Source organism: Antedon bifida, chromosome 4, assembly GCF_963402885.1.
Source record: "Antedon bifida chromosome 4, ecAntBifi1.1, whole genome shotgun sequence".
Classification (NCBI taxonomy): Eukaryota; Metazoa; Echinodermata; class Crinoidea; order Comatulida; family Antedonidae; genus Antedon; species Antedon bifida.
Window position 1 is genome coordinate 10,312,231 of NC_136229.1, and position 13,655 is coordinate 10,325,885.

General features: G+C 32.4%; 2 protein-coding genes across 3 annotated transcripts in view; one reads left to right on the forward strand and one right to left on the reverse strand.

Annotated features, from left to right (window-relative positions):
• LOC144840072 (corticotropin-releasing factor receptor 1-like) overlaps nt 1-13,655 on the forward strand; it is a 347,896-nt gene that overhangs the window by 331,739 nt on the left and 2,502 nt on the right. The window lies entirely within an intron of this gene.
• Nucleotides 1-13,655, reverse strand: part of LOC144840070 (protein C-mannosyl-transferase DPY19L1-like) — a 55,881-nt gene that overhangs the window by 20,322 nt on the left and 21,904 nt on the right. The window contains exons 1-2 of one of the 2 annotated variants that reach the window (XM_078695734.1): nt 6,040-6,129; nt 399-2,155 (exon numbers count right to left, since the gene is read on the reverse strand). The exons of the other annotated variant lie outside the window; for it this stretch is intronic. Coding sequence (XP_078551860.1) covers nt 399-2,129 — 1,731 coding nt within the window. The 5' untranslated portion in view covers nt 2,130-2,155; nt 6,040-6,129. Of the gene's footprint in view, nt 1-398; nt 2,156-6,039; nt 6,130-13,655 lie in introns of those variants that run through there. 2 annotated transcript variants of the gene reach the window in all.

The window sequence follows — 13,655 nt, forward strand, 5'->3', positions numbered from 1 at the left end:
ATCCAAAAATCTGAAGTTTAAATTCTAATTTCTTTGTTCTTTTGAAGTATAACCATTTACTGTTTAATGTATTGTACGTGATAATGATCACTAATATTTTATTTTTGGGATCGGAATTTCGTTCACAGTTTTTAATGTATTGATATTGATACTATGTCAATTGTTTGAGTGCATTGTATTGCTGTTCTCTATTTCATGCATAACGCTTAAATAAGGGCCAAACTTTTAATAGAAAGAGGACAACTAAACGTTATGTTAATAACCTGTATATTTATCTACTAAATCCAGAAATTATTATCGTTATTGTGATTCTTCTTTAATAAAGACAATTTTTCTTATGCAATAAAATGATATAGTATTAGTACATAATACAAACATCGGAGCATGACATACTGTACCTTAAATTGTGGAGCTCTTTTAGGTTCAACTGTTGGTAATGGTGGTAATCTTTCACTACTGAATTCCATATCTCCTATTGACATGTACTCTGAGATATGACCAGTATCATCCTTTTGATAATCAGTAGCATTATTATGTTCATGAATTTTCTCTGTATCTCCTTTATTGAGACTTTTCCGATCCACTGCTGCATAAAATGGATCATCTGCAATATTCACATGTCTCACGTTCATTCGATTCAAAACTTTGTGATTTTGATGTTCTGTCAATTGTCCATGATCTACTGAAGCGTAACATGGATCAAGATCGTCTGCCTTTTCTTTTTGTCTATTTGTTTCTAAATTAGATTTCATATGCCCGCTGGTATTCTGATTTAAACAACTTAAAGCTTTATTATGTTGAATATTATTCTGACCAACCGCTACATAAGAAGCGTCAGGCTCATCTGTTGTATCTGTTTCAAAAACCATGTTTGTATGACTTAACTGTTGTGTGTCTAGTTGACCATCTTCAAACTCAATAGTGATAACCTGGTTGTTTTCTTGGCTTTCACAGTTATCCAAATCCTCCTCCAAAGCCTCATTTTCTCTGTCAATTTCAGCTACCCATCTTCTATTTGGAAAATCTTTAAGGTATATCTCCTCATTGTTACTCTTTTGATAATGCTTTGCTAAAGCCATAGCCATTACAAAAAGTATTACACAGATTCCAGCTAATGTTGAAACAATGATCACTACTTTATTTGTATTATCATTATTATTATTATCATTAGTTAACTTTGCAGTAGTAGTTTGAACTTTAAATGTTGTAGTAACACTTTCATTTTGTAGTAATTCTTCTGTTTGAACTTTAAATGTTGTCAATGTAACTTTCTCTATAATTGTTGATTCAATATCACCTGTCTCCTGTTCAGAGAAAATCATGCTATGTAAAGTTGTGTTTTCACTGGTCACTGTTTCTCCCACTGTTGACCTGTCTGTTATCTTAGTCGGTGTTATGGTTACTTGTTTAGTAAAAATGTTTTCAGTTGTCATTGGAATTCGATTATCAACAACACATTCGTTTGAATCTGTTGATCCCTCTTGTGTAGCTCTACATATAAACCATTGTTTACTTGTAACAGATGTTATAGACACATCATGCATCAATGTGCTTGCTTCAAATCCCATCTGACTCTTTGATGCCAAGGAAGTACCTGTATGATCCATCCAGTGGAGTGTTATTGGGGGATCACCTGGTGAACTTGTACAAACCAATCTCAATTGCGAATCAGTTAGTGTAATGTTAGAACAAGTAAGTTGAGGAATTGAGTTTCTAATTACCAATGCTGCATCTGAGGTAGATGGAAGTGGTATTAAAGGAGCTTCTGACATTAAAAAAATCAAATAACAAGTATATGTTCCGATGTCATTTTCATCAATGTTATTAACCTGTAGAGTCTGATTATAATCAAGGTTGTTAAAAGATGAAATTCCATAAATACTGTACTTGGCAGGATCACTCAGTACCCTGTCATTATCTACAATTCGAATAGTCTCATCTTTCCACCATATTATCCAATGATTATGCACTGCTTCATAAATCTCCAGTTGTACATTGCAGGTAAAGTTGACAGAATCAGCTCCAACATCAGTAATAATGTAATTTGGAGTAACTGACACATTGGAAGAACTTGTCAGTTGTATAATATGTAGGAACATTATAATGAAAAACGTAATGCAAATAGCCATCTTTTCTTAAATTGTGTTTAAATAATCTGAAAAGGAAAAATTTAATTTGCTTACTTTCATTTTTAATATATAATTAAACACCTAATGTTGGTACTCTTTCTTTATAATAATAAGGTAATATATGAATTAAAAGACGTTTACTATATAATTTCAATATAAAATTTAATGACAAAAAGAGAGATCGACGTTTCGGTACCATCATAGAACCATTTTCAAGATCAAGTGAATACAAAACAATAATAATTATGTGCACTAAGCACCAAAGTTGGTGACAGGAAATGCTAATTGAGGGCTAATTAAGTAATTAGCTCCTCCTACTGAGTTAGATAAAGAATTTAGCTTTGATGGAATCCGATTGTTTATTGAGTGTAGGTTTTATCTCTTTGATCCACAACATCTCCTTAATTAGGCAATCAAACTTATTGTTACATTTAGATAAGACTCTAAAGTATTCCGAGATATCACCAGTTATGCCATGTTGTTTTAGGTGATCGCCTATAATACTTTTGTTATGTTCATTAATGCGTTTGTAAAGGTGTCGGCAAGTGTAACCGACATAGTTTGTATCACACAAACCACATTGAAATTTGTACACAACGCATTGTGAATTAATGATTCTGGGTTTCATTTCTTTAGGTTTTAAGGTGTCACCTATCTTACGACTAGTAAATACTGGTAAAATATCATTTTCAATCTTCGCACTAAGTTGTTTAAGTTGTTTAGTAACCGTGTTACAACAAGTTTGATCCTTGTACGGTAGTACAATCCTAATAGGCTGGGGAGATTCATCAGTTAGCATATCTTCATTAGTATTACTAGGAGTCACACAAGTATTAATGGATTGGTTGAAAGCCTTAACAATATTACTAATAAGATCTAAAGGATAATTCAACTTTTGAAAAATCTTTGTTACATTATCAACCTCTGATAGGAAAATGTCATGCGTAGATGACAATTTGTAGGCCCTATTAAGCATTGTGTGAATTAGATTACGTTTATGTTTGATATCCACATGGCTATCATAATGTAATAATAAGCCTTTATTAGTGGATTTCTTATATACTTTGGTTTCAAGAGATATATCGTTTTTTGAGATAGTCATACCTAAAAAATTTATTGAGTTATCTCTAGCAATTTCCATTGTAAAATCAACGGCATCGTGTGAATTGTTCAAAGTGTTCAAAAAATTCTGTGCTGAAACCTGGCTTGGCATGAATACGATTGTGTCATCAACGTAGCGACGATAGAACTGCGGCATTTTCCCTGTTGCTTGTAAGGTATCTTCAATGTAACACATGAATACATTTGCCATCAGTGGTCCAAGCGGTGAACCCATGGCTACGCCATCAACCTGCTCGTATAGATCACCATCATATTGGAAAAGTTGATTTTTGGTCGCAATTGTAAGTAGGTCCTTAAGACCTTGTTTATCGATAGATAAACCGTGTTCAGAGTTAAACCAGTCATCTTTAAAGGCCTTATGAACAAGAATGTTAATGGTCTCATCAAGTGGAACATTGGTGAATAGAGAAACTACGTCGTAAGAGACCAGAACATCATCTGAACCAATTTCAGTAGAACGTAACTCTTTAGCAAAATCAAAAATGTCTGGTATAGAGTATTCGTTGCTGGCTAATGGTTTTAGCTTCTCATCTAACCATTGTGCTAATTTAAAATTGTAAGTGCCAGTGGCTGAGAGTATTGGCCTAATAGATAGATTATCTTTGTGCGTCTTGGGAAGACCATACAGATGGGCTAACCTCGAGCCTTGTGATGTTAGTGTAGATGCTACTTCCTTCGGTAGTATATTACGAACAATATTAGATAGTTGCTTCTCCTTTTCTAAGAGAGGATGGAAATGCTTAATTGGTCTACCTCTAGACTTAGGTTGTGTCTTACTTACGGGTATAAGACACAACCTATACTACCGAAGGAAGTAGCATCTACACTAACATCACAAGGCTCGAGGTTAGCCCATCTGTATGGTCTTCCCAAGACGCACAAAGATAATCTATCTATTAGGCCAATACTCTCAGCCACTGGCACTTACAATTTTAAATTAGCACAATGGTTAGATGAGAAGCTAAAACCATTAGCCAGCAACGAATACTCTATACCAGACATTTTTGATTTTGCTAAAGAGTTACGTTCTACTGAAATTGGTTCAGATGATGTTCTGGTCTCTTACGACGTAGTTTCTCTATTCACCAATGTTCCACTTGATGAGACCATTAACATTCTTGTTCATAAGGCCTTTAAAGATGACTGGTTTAACTCTGAACACGGTTTATCTATCGATAAACAAGGTCTTAAGGACCTACTTACAATTGCGACCAAAAATCAACTTTTCCAATATGATGGTGATCTATACGAGCAGGTTGATGGCGTAGCCATGGGTTCACCGCTTGGACCACTGATGGCAAATGTATTCATGTGTTACATTGAAGATACCTTACAAGCAACAGGGAAAATGCCGCAGTTCTATCGTCGCTACGTTGATGACACAATCGTATTCATGCCAAGCCAGGTTTCAGCACAGAATTTTTTGAACACTTTGAACAATTCACACGATGCCGTTGATTTTACAATGGAAATTGCTAGAGATAACTCAATAAATTTTTTAGGTATGACTATCTCAAAAAACGATATATCTCTTGAAACCAAAGTATATAAGAAATCCACTAATAAAGGCTTATTATTACATTATGATAGCCATGTGGATATCAAACATAAACGTAATCTAATTCACACAATGCTTAATAGGGCCTACAAATTGTCATCTACGCATGACATTTTCCTATCAGAGGTTGATAATGTAACAAAGATTTTTCAAAAGTTGAATTATCCTTTAGATCTTATTAGTAATATTGTTAAGGCTTTCAACCAATCCATTAATACTTGTGTGACTCCTAGTAATACTAATGAAGATATGCTAACTGATGAATCTCCCCAGCCTATTAGGATTGTACTACCGTACAAGGATCAAACTTGTTGTAACACGGTTACTAAACAACTTAAACAACTTAGTGCGAAGATTGAAAATGATATTTTACCAGTATTTACTAGTCGTAAGATAGGTGACACCTTAAAACCTAAAGAAATGAAACCCAGAATCATTAATTCACAATGCGTTGTGTACAAATTTCAATGTGGTTTGTGTGATACAAACTATGTCGGTTACACTTGCCGACACCTTTACAAACGCATTAATGAACATAACAAAAGTATTATAGGCGATCACCTAAAACAACATGGCATAACTGGTGATATCTCGGAATACTTTAGAGTCTTATCTAAATGTAACAATAAGTTTGATTGCCTAATTAAGGAGATGTTGTGGATCAAAGAGATAAAACCTACACTCAATAAACAATCGGATTCCATCAAAGCTAAATTCTTTATCTAACTCAGTAGGAGGAGCTAATTACTTAATTAGCCCTCAATTAGCATTTCCTGTCACCAACTTTGGTGCTTAGTGCACATAATTATTATTGTTTTGTATTCACTTGATCTTGAAAATGGTTCTATGATGGTACCGAAACGTCGATCTCTCTTTTTGTCATTAAATTTTATATTGAAAAAGGTAATATATACTTCCTTTAAAAATGCACGAAAAAAAAACTAATTGTAATTGTTATTTTATTTTTAGTAGGCCTACAGTACTACCAAAAATGACCAATTCTTTCAATAGACATATGATTTATATTATATTTCAAAACAATGAAATACGCTGTTGATAACATTCAAGATAAATTAACTTATCATTAGATTCTGATTTTAGTAAAGAAGACTAACATATCAACATATATGAAAACTATATTCTTTGATACTTATGGTCTGATCTCTAGAAAATGTAAACAAAAACAATTAATTAATCACAAACATTATCTTTATTCAAAATTGTACTCACCTTCAAACAATATTATGCCTAACAACCATGTATTGTAAAGACAGCATTATTTCTATACATAATTATAAGACAGGCACCGTACGTTATGTACATACTACTGTAAAGCACAAAATAGTTTTAGTGATGAATCAGTACTTATTCGTACCAAGTAACGGTTGAATGCCTCTCTAAAGAGTCTTAAAATACTGTAGTCATTGTGTATTGCATACCTATTGTTCCTATTATTACGTCAATGGTTTCCAATTTAGGATCACTATCTATATATAAATTATGGTTAATTCTGACATAGGCAAGCACAATGCAAAAACTTCGGTACAAATCTCCGCCATGGATACCTACCTTATCTATCTCAGATGTACCGCGAAACGTAGATTTGATAACATTAGTTTTCACATCGACGTATTGTTCCATATTTCTATCTTAGGAAGATATTATAAAGGGTTTTATAAGAAATTTTCTGATTTCAATCGGTAAATTTTAACTCTATGCGCGGTAGAAGTAATTTCCGGGTTCACGGTAAGGTGTGTCAATCACCTTGCAAGTTCCCTGCATGGTTGGTTTCAATCAGGGAGTTGTAAAACAACTCCCTGTTTCAACTAAGTTGGCCGTTGGTGTTTGGTGGCGATAGCCATTTTGATATTTTGTTTGTTTTCGGACCGCGCGTGTGAAGGTATAGTAATTACATAAAGATCAAATTAAATATATTCATAAAACATAGGAGTAAATTGTGGGAAATAATTATATAAAATGACATCGAGAGAATTGACGTCATTGATGTCTTTTGTTTGAAATCGAATGAAACCCCGATAGCTGAGTTGTTGAGTAAGCTGCCAGGAATTTATGTATACTGTGCGCTATCTGTGTCCCGTCAGGACCCTGGGATACTTCTGCTCATGTTGCAAGCTGTCTAAAACATCTTCTTTCTTAGGCCAAAACGGCTCACTGTGTCTCGGAATAATGTATTAATTATACCATTTAGGATGGTATTTATTTGAATAAATGCCCGGAACACCTCCTCAATAAAACATCACTTAAAATAATTATCGCCACTCTCCCCCCCCCCCTCCCAATACCATCTAATAAACGCCCATCCACATTTATACACACAATATTGTATTATATTTATAACACAATTATACTATATTTAGTAGATTTCATCGGACTGTTATCTACAATTTACCAAGCATTTGTTATTCTTTTTTACCACTTTTCATATCTACAATAAACACTTTACGTAAATTAATTATCTAAGACACTGTGAAACAGGTTAGTGAGTAGGTTTAGTTTTACGAATATCAAAAGCATTTAAATAATGGTAACCGTACAGGCCATAATGCCCTTCTAAAACTTTTTACCCGAGTCATTATCATTCCGAGAACCATCGTCTACACGTCCTACAGGGGGAGCGAGCGAAGACAGCTCACCCTCTAGTAATAATAATAATTATTTACAGTATGTGGAGTTTACACTTTTACAACAGTGGCACTCGACCAAATGGAAGGTGCATCCAGAAAGGACAACAAAATATACACAAAAAACATGACAGTCAACAACAATTACTGTCAATAAAAAGTCGATGTAGGTCAACACATGGTTTCTAGGGATCATGTCAAGACAATTCGACTATAGTAACTGCAATACCATTGATAATTAACACTACATCAGCAAGAAACCCACTGACACCTAAATATACAAAACTACAAGAACAAAGAAATAAACATAAAGAATAAGTTAGAAACTGTAAAATATAAAATGAATTGGTCAACAACAATGTAGTCGCTACAATACAATTGGTACTATGAATTTACCTTCACCTAGCGTACTTAACTAAGGAAACAGAAATAAATTGCTTTTTTGCTGTGTACCAAGTACTGTATAATAAACAAAAAGTAGTTTAATAGGTTCTTATAAATGTGTAAACTAAAACTTCTAAAAAAGACTACGGTACTATTAATGTTTTGGTCAACAAAGAATATTTTACAAGTTTCTATTTAAATGTTTTAGTCTTACCAACTCTTTCAGATTTAACAATTAGTACTAGTACTTTTTACAATCATAATCTATTTAGTTGGGCCATTTTGGTATACAATTGCAAATTACTATATCATTAATAATGTATTAACTGTTTGTGTTGATATGCTGCCATTATTACTTAGTGTTCAATTTTATTTGATTATGATGCATAACAACCTATGAATCACAGCATACTGTACTGGGTTAAGGCCTAGGCTAGGACCAACAATGTTTAGATGAAATCTGCAATATTTAAACATTGAGATTTACGAACGGCGTCTATGTGAGACACTGAATTTTACTTGCTTAATTATTTACATTAAATGATTATTATAAATGAAGAAATAAAAGATATTCAAATAAAATACTATATGGTATCGCCGACGTAGGCCTATATAGTCCATGGGATTTAGCTAAAAAATGACCCTTTTCTCACACAAATTGCAAGAAAAGGTTTTTTTGATGAAATGTGTTCTTTAGACCCTACTGAACACATTTATCAACGTTAGGACATTTTTCGACAACGGGAAGTAGCCTAATTTGCATAATTAAAAATGGCGGCCATTTTTAATAACGTACTCTGTATCTTGGAAACCGCTAGTCACAGATACTTAATTATGGTGTTAAAATTGTTAGAATATATGTTTTTATATTCACTTTAATGAAAAAGTTTGTCCAAAAATCAATGGAAGTGCTATTTCTAACATTATTGACCTTTGACCTTGATTTATCATATCTCAGCAACCACTAATCGGAGATATACAAATTAGGGCTTAAATTGTTCAGAAACTACACATTTATATCCAGTCTAATGGCATGTTTTTACAAAAAATGGCGGATTCTAACATTATTGACCTTTGACCTTGATTTATCATATCTTAGCAACCACTAATCTGAGAGACACACAATATGGCTCAAACTGTTCAGAAACTACATATTTATATTTAGTCTAATGGCATGTTTTTACAAAAAATGGCCGATTCTAACATTATTGACCTTTGAACTTTGCACTACATAAAATCGCATAACTTTGAAAATATTGTACATATGAAATTATTTTTAGTGTCAAATTGTTCAGAACATACATGTTTCTATAGAGTCCAATGACACATTATGTCCAATAATGACCTATTGTATGGTTATTAACATTTGAACTATATTTAAAAATGATTTTTAAACCCGGAATCTTCTTCATGTAGGCATTCATTAGAACATGTGATTTGGCACTACTTGTTTAGAATATGGTGGTAATTTAAAGTACATGTAACCAGTTGATTTAATTTAGTTACTGAAAATATTCACTTAAAAAAAAAAATATTAGACTATGTATACATACATTATAGGTTTGGATTATTAATAAATTTTAAATTAGGTCTTACATCTTACTCAGGAGAAAGTTGATGTTGACACTATTAACAGAGCTAGCCAACAAAGATGTAGGTTTTTTTATGATATATTGTACATACTTTAAATAGGCCATGCCATTTTGCAGGTTTATTAAAGTTTTTTTCAAGTTAGTAATTTATTTTTTGATCAAATTAAATTGGCATTACATAGCATATTCAAAAAAACAAATTTCTAAAGATTATTTAGTTTATATTTTGTTAAGGATAGCATCACTCTTCAGGGCATTCTTTTAGGTTGAAACATAGTCTTATTTATTAAGAAGGCCTTTTCTACTACTAGACGCATTGTTGACAACTGGAATTTTAAAAGATCGATATTAATGTAACATATTTAGTTTAGTTTAATTAATTGGCTATCGAGACTCATAGTTAGGCTGACCACCACTTGCAATATTTTCGCCGTATACAGTAAAAACCTCTTGTCATTCAGCTTCAGCTGCGAAGACGATAAGAAATAAAATAAACAAACGTGTAAACTTGTAGGCAGTTTATGGATGAATGCAATAGTTTATGCTTATAAAAAATGTAATGTACCATGGCCTACTTTAAACTAAACATAATAAGTCAACGTTGCAACTCTTACATTTTAGAGTGCCAAATCAAATGTTCTAATGGATGCCTACATGAAGAAGATTCCGGGTTTAAAAATCATTTTTAAATATAGTTCAAATGTTAATAACCATACAATAGGTCATTATTGGACATAATGTGTCATTGGACTCTATAGAAACATGTATGTTCTGAACAATTTGACACTAAAAATAATTTCATATGTACAATATTTTCAAAGTTATGCGATTTTATGTAGTGCAAAGTTCAAAGGTCAATAATGTTAGAATCGGCCATTTTTTGTAAAAACATGCCATTAGACTAAATATAAATATGTAGTTTCTGAACAGTTTGAGCCATATTGTGTGTCTCTCAGATTAGTGGTTGCTAAGATATGATAAATCAAGGTCAAAGGTCAATAATGTTAGAATCCGCCATTTTTTGTAAAAACATGCCATTAGACTGGATATAAATGTGTAGTTTCTGAACAATTTAAGCCCTAATTTGTATATCTCCGATTAGTGGTTGCTGAGATATGATAAATCAAGGTCAAAGGTCAATAATGTTAGAAATAGCACTTCCATTGATTTTTGGACAAACTTTTTCATTAAAGTGAATATAAAAACATATATTCTAACAATTTTAACACCATAATTAAGTATCTGTGACTAGCGGTTTCCAAGATACAGAGTACGTTATTAAAAATGGCCGCCATTTTTAATTATGCAAATTAGGCTACTTCCCGTTGTCGAAAAATGTCCTAACGTTGATAAATGTGTTCAGTAGGGTCTAAAGAACACATTTCATCAAAAAAACCTTTTCTTGCAATTTGTGTGAGTTAAAAGTCTAAATCCCATGGACTAATACAGTATATACGAAAATTATATATATCGTTTCACAAAAGCATGTGCAGGAGGCTTAGCTTATAGACGTTCCAAATATATGGTTATTACCTGGCCATGGACAACGATCGTACATGTTTTGTCCATGATTTGACACACTAACAAGTGCATGTTTTTTAAAAAGGGGTATCCCGTCAGCAAAATAACATACTGTTAGAGGAAACAGCTGCACAACCACATAGAATGCACAGCTCCGATATGGTTTATTTCAGTAACTCGCCTTTTAACCATCCGCATATGATCATTTTACTAAAAACTTTTTTTTTTAAACATTAGAAATAAAAATATAGGCATCATAAATAATTATTATACATCTAATGATATCCTACATAACGGACATAACTATATAGAAAAAAAAATAAGGTGATCAAATAATATGTTGTTAACGACATGGATATGATATACAGTATCTGCCACAGTATGCAATCAGTGATAAATATAAAAATGGATTTGCTGGCTTTACGGGCTATGTAATAATTATTGTTTTTTTAATAAATTGTTTTCTTTTACGTAATTGTTTGCATAATAAAAGACACGACAGACGTATATTCTCTATATAATATATTAATTACAGTACATATAAATAGAGTTAAACATTTATTATATGCCTAATATAATATTTAAATGCGAAATGGCCAAAAGACACAGATCCTTCTTAGTTTAGAGACCTGTAAAATAAAACAAAAACAAGCCCTGCGTCGAGAAAACATGTCAAAAGTATGTAAAATAGGCTAATATGCAAGAATTGCAATTGAAGTCTCATTTTTTATGTTTTAAATCCATTTTTACAAAAAGGATTGAAAGAAAACATACGTCTGGTAGGCTAAATGCTATAAATAAGTATGCAATGTATGCAGTCAGTAAAATTCATTGTAACAAAATTAAATACAACATTTTACACAATATTTTTAATACACTTGCTTGTTTTACGTACTGCAAAGTAAAATTCAAATGCATTACATACTTTTTTATCACAAATTAGGAAAACCTTTACCATGCCACCTACTGTAGATTGTTTTAGATCTAGTTTAAGTAGGGCAGGAGGCGCCCGAGTCCGGGATGACCGAGACACAACTGGTGCTGACCGGGGTTCAATTAGACCGATCCCTGGTTAGCGACGAAAGCGTATCCCCTTACTTCGGTTTGGGTTTTTTTTATTGGAATGGTTGGAATCCCTTTTATTGTATTAGTTTTTGTACAGCGCTTAGAGGTTTCACAACATTAGGCGCTATAAATCCAGGAACAACATTGAGGTGTCATCTACCTATATTTAAGTTGGAATCACCATCTATATTGTTTTATCAAATCAAGATTAAAGGATCTGGCAGGGCCCTCTCAGTTTTATAACTTATCTCTCATATGTTAGTGTGCCCTTTATTTTGTGTCTTAAGTATAAATATATACACTATATACTGTATACATACTACATACAGTGCAGAATAGGTGAAAATAACGGGACCCAATTCCAATTTTTAACATGATGACAGCATCAAAATGAACACGTAGAAGATAGCAATTTTGGAAGGGAATTAACTGAGAAACAACATATTAACGTGTTAAAGAAATTTAGATACGTATGACTTTTATAATTAAAACTTTTAAAACTGGCCATATGATGACATAACAACATTCGATGTTCAAAATTTGTACATGAATTCGTATCTACAATTCAACAGCTTCCAGAAAACATTTTAATCATGAGTATCACTTTTCATTCTGAGGAGGTATCACTATAACATATTGAAATTTACTGGAATGATGAAAATAAGTGACCAAAGTTATGGCATCAACATTTTGAAATGGTAAATCATGCGAAAGAAAATCTGGGGGAAAATGAAATACGAGTAAGTGAAGATGCGCTCTATTTTTATTAAATGTAATGCACTATGAGGAAAGAGACAAAAAAACCTATATTTCATATTCAAGTGGCCATACGATGACGTCACAATGTATGGTTAGCCAAATTGATGCATGATTCGATATCTACAACTCATCATCTTTCAGAATATGTAATAAAAATAACTTTCACCGTTTATATTTTAGAAACTATGACTGTTTAAAAAAAAATTTTGAACTTTTTCATCGTAAACACACACAAATTTTCCAATTCGACATGCTTGTATGACATGATTTTAAGTTGAAATTGCTTAAAAGTTGGTCAAATTACTGGATGGAAGGCTGGAAAAACATAATTCAAGCAAAAAAAAAAAATGTTTTTAACGATCCGTGCTCACAGCATGCATAAAAATATGCGCTTGCGTAGACATTTTTACATGCTTAAAATGACATGACAACGCATTGATTAGAAATTGATTTTTCACATTTTTATTTTTAACTGCGCATAACTTTCTGTGGAACATGCCATTTTTTTCAACAGAAAATTAGTGCATGATATAAATTACATTTTTGCTAAGTTTCAACTTAAAATGTTATTTTGTTTTCAATCCATGTTAAAAACGCGAAATTCATAAAATCACGCTTAAGTCACATTGCGCAATTGTAAACGTCATGAAAATGTTAGCTGCACAACGTGAATGACGATATGTTGAGAAAGTTACGAAATGTTATGATTTTAAGTTTTAGAGATATGCGAGACACAAAAATTACAGAAAAAGGAAAAAAAAGATGATGATCTTTGACAAATATATATTGTATATATGTGCATAGTGTTGTATTTTTGCGCATTACATTGAGACACCATGCAAGTAGTAATGGTGTCATTCTTTTTACACTAGAGTACTATGAC